Source organism: Atta colombica, unplaced genomic scaffold (genome assembly GCF_001594045.1).
Source record: "Atta colombica isolate Treedump-2 unplaced genomic scaffold, Acol1.0 scaffold254, whole genome shotgun sequence".
NCBI classification, from domain to species: Eukaryota; Metazoa; Arthropoda; class Insecta; order Hymenoptera; family Formicidae; genus Atta; species Atta colombica.
Genome location: NW_017259353.1, coordinates 562,055 through 570,862, shown reverse-complemented (window position 1 = coordinate 570,862; position 8,808 = coordinate 562,055). Strand labels below are relative to the sequence as shown.

The following is an 8,808-nucleotide window of genomic DNA, read 5'->3' as shown; positions in this document are numbered from 1 at the left end:
AATAAATAAATAAAATATGTACTGGGCACACAAGGTCTTTTGAGTTTGGCAAATGAAATAACTTATATATTTTTCTTTATTTGCACATTTATCTGTCAATTTATGTGCCAATTGAATTACTGTGCACTTTGAGAAATATATTATACACATTATATGTAAAAAGATACTGTTTTATAGTCGGCAATTAAATTATTCGAAATTAACTGTATTCATATACATACACAGCGTGACTTGAAACATATTTTGAGGACAACCTAGACCCTGATTAGTTTAACCGGCGATTAAGTTAATGAGCATATTCGTCTTTAAACTTTCTTTCTGTTTGTTTTTGATATATTCCATTTTGTTTGTTTTGCTTTATTCAATTCTTTCGTATGTCAATAATAAAAAATTAGCAATTCCATCCAGCTACGAATTTTTAACTTGATAAACTATTTAACTTGATAAACTATTTGTCAATTTATATAATTAGTGATTAATTTAATTAGATTATTAGAAGAATTGAATAATTTTTTATAATTTATCATCAATTTTTTTTCCGAGATTTCGATATAATTTCTAATATCGTAGACATACATAAAGCTTTTATACTATTAATTATTCCATTAAAAATCACTAAACAATATCACCGACGAGATATTATTAAAGATCGACATTTTTATGGGAGTTCGCATCCTTGTGACTATTGAAGTAATTAAGAATTAAAAACTGATAATATTGTACTAATTTTATGATTTATTAGTTTAGTAGACGTATTTATATATTTAGAAGTCATAATGCTCAATTTTTCTTTAAAATTGTGATTTCAGTGTTATCAAAGTTTGATTATCAACAGAGATGATGAACTGCAGAGAAAAAATTGTAATTTTTCTACAATATATAAGATATTATAGCTTTACAAGTGTGATATTCATTTATGGAACATTTATGTAACAAAAAAATCATGAATGTAATAATGTATGAGCCAAATATTTATGTTAATAATAACAAATTTATATCAATTGTCGATAATGTCAGCGTTCTTCAATTATCTCCGGACCCTTAGGGCCCTTTTTATACTGTCGAAAATTCGCTTAGGGTTAACGGTCTTTAATAATATCTCATCGGTGACAATATGCATTCCCACTGATACGTGCGGCGATGAAATGCATTTTCTCGTGAGTGAAAATCACAGATTCCTACTTTGTATCTTCCAAAATAAAAAAAATAAAAAATAAACAAGTAAAATTACCAATAACGCGATTTTTTAACGTTTTATCGACGATTTTCGTTATTATTAACTAGCGATAGTCTTTATAGATTTGTTCGTATTGCTTGAAATCTCCAAAAAGCATTTTATAGTTTAAAAAGCGATAAATATTTAGATGTTAAAAAGAGAAAGAATGAAGATGCTAAGTGCAAAAAGTGCAAGCAACAAGAACAGACCGAATGATAATGTATTCTTTTAGATCTAAAATTTTGATTGATAATCTAAAAGAATACACCAATAACAGCGAGCATTCACTTAACTGAGTCTGCTGAATGCGTTTTATTAGTCCGGATTTACAATAAATTTTTGAGCCTTAAGCCATAAGAAATGGACGAATCATAATTATTCTCCTCGCATTCAACTGATCAATTCTGGTCAAGTCTGGATCTATAATAGATGTTTTAAGCCTTAAGCCTTTAAGCCATATGGACGAATCACAATCAATTATTTTCTTCACATTCGACTGTAATTGATCAATTTCTTACAGCTTATAGAGGCTATATCCATTATAATTGACACTCATTTCATTCTTGTTGTTTATTAAAAAAAGGCAAATAATATTCGCGAGTTTTGTAAGTCCAAATGGAACGACTCAATAGACATTTGCTTATATTAAAAAATTTATTCAATTTGTTAACAAATTTAAGTATCATTTTGTTTTACCCAATTGGTATTATCTAAATAAATATTCATTAAAATTTTACAAATTTTTTTTCAGTATTAAAAATAAAAAAAGAATTGAAATTAAAGTAATCTCTACATTGATAAAGACAAGTATAAATAAAGAACACGTCGAATAGTTGAAATCGTTCGTGATCCCCTACGGCGACGGCCCTGGAAATCGGGTAGCTGATTCGACCAGCGTCGTAGAACGAGAGACGGAAGTGACGCTCATGTTCGTTACGTTTACATTTGTTCCCGACGTCGCGTTGTGCGGAGCCATTACCCTCGTCCGCGCTAAAGCATCGTGCCATATTCCCACTCGCGCCCTGAAATTGACCGCGTTCTCGTAGTTTTAAGTGAAATATTATGAGAGTGAAGACCGAAATGGACGACGACGAAAAGGGGTAAGTAGATTATTCGGGGGGCCCGGTATCGTGGACAACATATCGCGCCCCCCTCGCCGTCCTTCATGCTCTCATGCCTCCCATATTCGGCGGGGCCATCATCATTCCCGTTGTTGCTGCCGCTCGCGATTTGCGCATCGTAATTGCGAAAAATGATTTTCCTTCCTCGAGCTTTTCTGCGTTTCGTCGTCATTCTGTCTTCGCATTCTCGAATTTCATTCCTTGACGACGTGGAACGTTGCTGTTGTAGTCAGTGAACGATGCTTCAATACGCTAGCGGTTAATTCTCCATCGAGTTTTTCCTTTTTGGCGATGATGACGAGACGCGCGATTCCTCGTTCTGCCGCGAGGTTCGCCGGTTGACTCCCTGCGTAATTCGCGTCTGGCTGACTTCGAATCTCAGGATCTGTAAAAATTCGGGATTCCCGCTCCCTCCCTCACATCTTTCATCACGTTCCCCATACACCGCCTGCGCATTCTTTTATGGCAATGCACGAGAGCAGTGCGCGAAAGCGTTTCTTAGGCCGGTTTCTCTCTCTCTATTTTTACGCTCCAATTCTCGACCGAACTCGCTCCGCTCGTCTGGAGAATCTCTTGACCGCTGGTGCTTTGAGCTTTCGCGCCGGTCGAAAGCACGCGGAGTAACGAGAGCACTCGTTGAATCGTTGGATATCCCACGATAAGGAATGGCGTGTTTGAGTTTTTAAAACGATGGCTGAGGGGAATGGCATTGTTGGATATATTATCAATTCGTTTCGATATTCCTGAACATATCGCCTGCATATTTATGCTTCGTATGATTCAGCAAGTTTATCTTTTTGGAATATAATCACTCTTCCTTTTCTTCGAATCCGATCTCAATGTGTCTCTCTTGAATTGATTATTTCAGAATGCAATATAAAAAATTATGCAATATATAAAATTATGCTTATTATTCATGAATATTTAAACAAAAGTATCAGGTTTTTTATCATTGAATAATTATAATTTAAAAAGAATATAATTGTCAATTATATCCCCTTTTTGAAGGATTTATGTGATGGGCTTGAAACATTTATACTTTTATAATAAATAAATCTTTGCATTTATAGAATATATAATTATCTTGTTTATTATGCAATATTAATTAAAGTATCAAAATGATTTAATATGCTCGAAAATTGTGAAAATGTTACATTAGCATACATTTACATATGCTATTAATTACACATTAATAACATTTTTGGAAACTTTGAAACAGTTTTGCGACCTCTTTATCCAAAAATATTTTTCTTTATATATTATTATTGCAAAGAATAAAAATAAAAATCTAGTGTGACTCATGCTTTAAGAATATTATCAGGTAGTTTTCCAGTAAAGATAAGCATTCAAGTAGATTTAAGACCCCTCACAGTGACATACATTATTTATCTATTTTGAAAATCATATATATATATATATCAAATAAATTCGCATATATTAATGACACTGAAGTGACATTCCATCACATTTTGTTACAGAAAATTGTTCGTTGGTGGGTTATCATGGGAGACAACCCAAGAAAATCTCCAACGTTACTTTGGCCGTTATGGTGAGGTTATCGATTGCGTTGTTATGAAAAACAGCGAATCTGGGCGTAGTCGTGGATTTGGATTTGTAACATTTAGCGATCCTGCTAATGTTTCTTTGGTTCTTCAGAATGGTCCTCATCAACTTGATGGACGTACAGTATGTATTTTAATATTACTTATCATAAATATGATTTTCTGCAATATGATTTTCTAAATAAGATTGCAGAATCTTGTTTAGAAAATTTGCAAAAAGTCATATTTATTGATGTATATGTTTATGATTCCAAAAACACAGTCTTGTGTACAGTATTTTGTTCTATCTAAAATTTTTTATGATTTTCGATTTACAAATTGACTTTTATATGGAGTCACATTTTATTTTTATATTTAATGACGTTTTATTTTTATAAAATTAAGAATTACACATTATATAATGATCTTGTATACATAAAAGTTATAGGAAGTATATCTTGTTAATGTTTTTTGCATTACAGATTGATCCAAAACCTTGTAACCCACGCACTCTTCAAAAGCCAAAGCGCAGTGGTGGCTTTCCGAAAGTCTTTCTTGGTGGCTTGCCAAGTAATGTTACGGAGACTGATTTAAGATCTTATTTTACTCGCTTTGGTAAAGTCATGGAAGTAGTCATAATGTATGATCAGGAAAAGAAAAAATCAAGAGGTGAGTTGATTTTTACATCAGGATATATTCATAAATTGATGCATTGTATTTGATGGTTTTCATGGCGTTTTCATTAGCGTTGCATATTTTATTATTTTTTTTTTGTAAAAAAAAGTTATATGTTTTGCTAATTTAAAAAGAACATTTTTAATTTATATATGTTATAAACTTAAAAAAAGTTGTGGAAACTGTTGAATTGTGTATCGAAATGAGAGAATAAATTATATTTTTATTACGATAATAATTATAGTCAGAATTTTTGAAAAATGTTTTTTTATTATATTATAATAAAAGAGAATAAATTAAAAAGATGAAATGTCTGGTATTGAAAGTGATTTTATAAAAATAAATATTTTCGGATCAAAAATTCTGATGACTGCATTACACTCCACCTTATGTACAGTAAAATTTGGTATAAGATTAATGAGAATTAATTTGTATATTCTTAATCTAGCGCAGTTTATATTAATTGTTATAAGATTTTAAAGTTATATTTAAATTTACCCAATATTGCGCAATTATTACATATATTCTGATTTATCTCGTATAATATATTTTTCCTTTTTCGTTATTACGTTACACATATATTGCGGTATTTTACATTAAATTAAATACAGTTTATAAATAATGCGTTTTTGGCTAAGTTTTATTAAGTATAAGATTCTGTCAAATTATGCTACTGTACATACATAGCTTAAGTTTGCTATGTAATTAAGAAGAAATCTTACAAGTTCCAATTTTTTATTAGATATTATGTATTAGAAATCTTATCGAATAATTCATTTATGTAATTTTTTATCCATAATTATGTATTTTTTGTTCATAATTATAATCTTATTTATATTAAACTTATATAAAAATAATTTTGTAAAACGGATAATAACGTATATTAAAAAATTGTTAATCATAATAATTGAACTAAGTAACAATTGAATGTTTAGAAACTATTGGCTAAGCATCATTACTATGCTTACAAATAAGGTTGTGACTAAAATAACTTAAAATGCGTTTCATTTGACTCGACTTGAGCTCATAATGCTCGCGATCATCATTTGTCTTTGTTTAACAAACTTTGTTTAATAAACAGTAAGAATAAAATGATTCCATGAGCATTGCAAACTTTAAGTGGAACGCAGCCTTAGTAAATCTAATTAGGTACAAGTATTTCTTGATTATTTTGGAATATTTTTCTCGATTATTTTGGAATATTTTTCTGTAAAGACTGATAGACTATAAAAACTTGGTGGCTACGTTTAAGAAGCTATATAATAATGCTTGTTTTCTTTAATGTAGATTAACTTTAATCTCAGTTTGACTTCTTTTTCAAATTAGAAAAAGATAAAGACTAAATTGAACCGAGATTGAAGTTAATTTATATTGGTAGAAACGGACATAAGAGTTGTACATCTTCTTTTATATTAAAACGAAATATCCTATTTCTGAAGAAACTTCTTATAAAGTCAGCCATCATTAATGTTGTAAAAAAAGCAAGACAAGTTTCTAAAATCTTTTGAAAACCATCCGATAATACGGAAATATTTATTCATTATTAATGTGAGTATTTATTGTTTAAGAGAGGATTCTCCTGTTGTTTTAAGACAATTTTTAAGAATTCAAAAAATTACTAATTGATTTAAAATTTATATGGTTTATTTATCTATTTAAAAGTACAAAAATTTTTTAAATTAAATTTGAGTGATCTAATTTGCAATTATTAAACAAAAGATAGCCAACCATTCGAAGGCGCTATGTCGATATGATTCCGGATCTTTCATTGCTTTGAAATAAAAATATGAAAAAGTTTGTTTAATATGGATGCAGTTTTCGCTTATAACAAAATAAAATCAACATTTTGAAAAATAACAACTTTATAAAAAAGATATTAAAAGTCAAAATTATTTTTTAATTAAAAAAAAAAGAAAAAATAAACATTCAAACTTTGTCCAAAGTAGGGGTGAAAACTACATATATATCGGTACTATATATCGTGTTAAAATTTCAAATCATGCGGTTAAGTTGAGAAAAGTAGGTTAAGTTGAGAAAAGTAAGTTTGAAAAAATTACGTTTAAAATTTTATATGTACTTTTTATATAGTAACAGATCATAGGTAGTAATGGCAATAGGTAGTATGGCTGTTCTGGTCATGCGATTCAATAATAATATTTCGAATCACGTGCCTTTCATACCATTTCTACTCCATTATTTGTTTGTATCCTTCTCTCTCTTCTAAAACTTTACAGAAATATTCCTAAATATATATTTTTTGAAAAAACCAAAAACTAATAAAACAGTTTTTTTAAAGAAACTCCCTCCCTTAATATTTATCCTATGTGTACCATAATGCATCGTAATCTCTTTATTGCATATTATAATATAAAATAAAATTTATACAGTTTATAAGAAATACAGATAGAGGCGTGTGCTATAAATCTAAGAAGAAAATTTTAAGGTTTAATATTATCACTATTAAATGTTACTATTATTTGCGGTTACTATTATTTGTTGTTTATTAACTTAAATTTTTAGCTACAGTCCGTCCAATTTAAATATAATATTTTATATATTATACATATATTAATCTAGATTATATATAGAAAGATTAATAATTACAATCAGTTGCGTAATAGTATTGGCATTCAGGTTCCTGAATAGTCACCACAATCATATTGAATCGTACTTGTGATGTCAAAAGCGAGAAATGACGTTAATTTTTATTACGTACCATTTATAAATAAACACAATTTGGATAAAACAAAATGAGATAAAACAAAAAATGATGAGATGATTGTTTTAAAACATTTGTAAAAACGAAAATGGAAAAGGACGAAAATGGACACTATGCTTATCTCCCTGATAGTAAATAATCGTCAAAAGTAATAAAAGGCGTATAAATGAAAATAAGCAAGCGTATTGAATAAAAGCACATGTATTTTTTTTTACAATTTATTGACTCAGGGTTGCGTTCTAAAATTCAATTCTTTCAACTCGAGTATCATTTTATTCTTGTTGGTCACTGAATGTTGTTGAATAAAGGTAAAAGATACTCGGAATTGACAGAGTCAAGTTTTGGAACACACCCTAGGGAGGATAAGCACAGTTTTTGTTTATTTTTACAAATGTTTTAAAGCAATCTCATAATTTTGTTTTATCCAAATTGTCTTTATTTATATGGTACGTAATAAAAATTAATGTGTAATTTCTCGTTTCTGATGTCACACGTATGATTCAATATGATTATTCAGGAGAGCCTTAATCAATATAGATAAGAAATAAATAATAATTATAATAAATAAATATTCACTAATTTTTGATCTTATCAATTTAATTTTATGATAAACAAAGTTAGTATGAATAATTTTTAAACCGAATTGTAAACATAATAAATAAAGTGCTGATTTTTATACCTAATGCAATATTGTAATTTTTTGTACTTTTCATAATATTAAAATATTTTGCATTCGAAGTATTTCATAAAAAGTCACAACAGTTTAAAGCGATGTCTACAATAAAATAATAAGCTTTAAAGCTTGTAAGAAATTGACTAATTGTAATTTATTTTCTTCACCTTCGACCATGATTGATCAATTTTTTATGGCTTAAGACTCATTACTCTATTGTAAACATCGTTTAATGTTATATTGCGATAAATTTATTGCAACATGAGAGATGTGCTCAGCCAATAGTCAGGTAGCACTATAATCTCTCTTAGTCCCTACTGCCTGCCTCTTAGTATATGGTCTTTTTTTGAGGAAATTGTCAGTACATTAAATAAATTAGTAGCGTTCTAATGGACTTTGAATTATAGATTTTGATTTATTAAATCTTTTATCATAAAAATCATGACCATGAATTTACATTGCGCAATATAAAAAGCGATTATTTTATTAATTTACTAATGTAAATGACAAAATTTATTTAATAAGTATTATAAGATTGGATGTTGTAAGTTGCTTTTTGAGGTTTTGGACGTGTGCATATTTTATGCATTGTATTGTAAAAACTGCTTTCTCGTATTGTTATGGCGAGCATTTTTTGATTGTACTCTCTCACGTTTGGACGACAGGATTCGGCTTTCTCAGCTTTGAGGATGAAGAAGCGGTGGACCGTTGTGTCGCAGAACATTTTGTCAACCTGAATGGAAAGCAGGTATAACACGTCAATACACGTCAATCACCATATCACTGTATGATCTTATGCAAAAGATAGAAAATAAGTACATGTTAATATTGTTCTCCCTTGAAGCTATTAAGATTATATAGAA

General features: G+C 29.1%; 1 protein-coding gene across 3 annotated transcripts in view; it reads left to right on the top strand.

The window, feature by feature from the left end:
* Window positions 1-2,174: 2,174 nt before the first annotated feature.
* Window positions 2,175-8,808, top strand: part of LOC108689080 (heterogeneous nuclear ribonucleoprotein 27C) — a 44,208-nt gene continuing 37,574 nt past the window's right edge. For all 3 annotated transcript variants that reach the window (XM_018195685.1, XM_018195686.1, XM_018195684.1), the window contains exons 1-4: window positions 2,175-2,316; window positions 3,816-4,023; window positions 4,361-4,547; window positions 8,611-8,693. In XM_018195685.1, coding sequence (XP_018051174.1) covers window positions 2,279-2,316; window positions 3,816-4,023; window positions 4,361-4,547; window positions 8,611-8,693 — 516 coding nt within the window. In that variant the 5' untranslated portion in view covers window positions 2,175-2,278. The remainder of the gene's footprint in view (window positions 2,317-3,815; window positions 4,024-4,360; window positions 4,548-8,610; window positions 8,694-8,808) is intronic.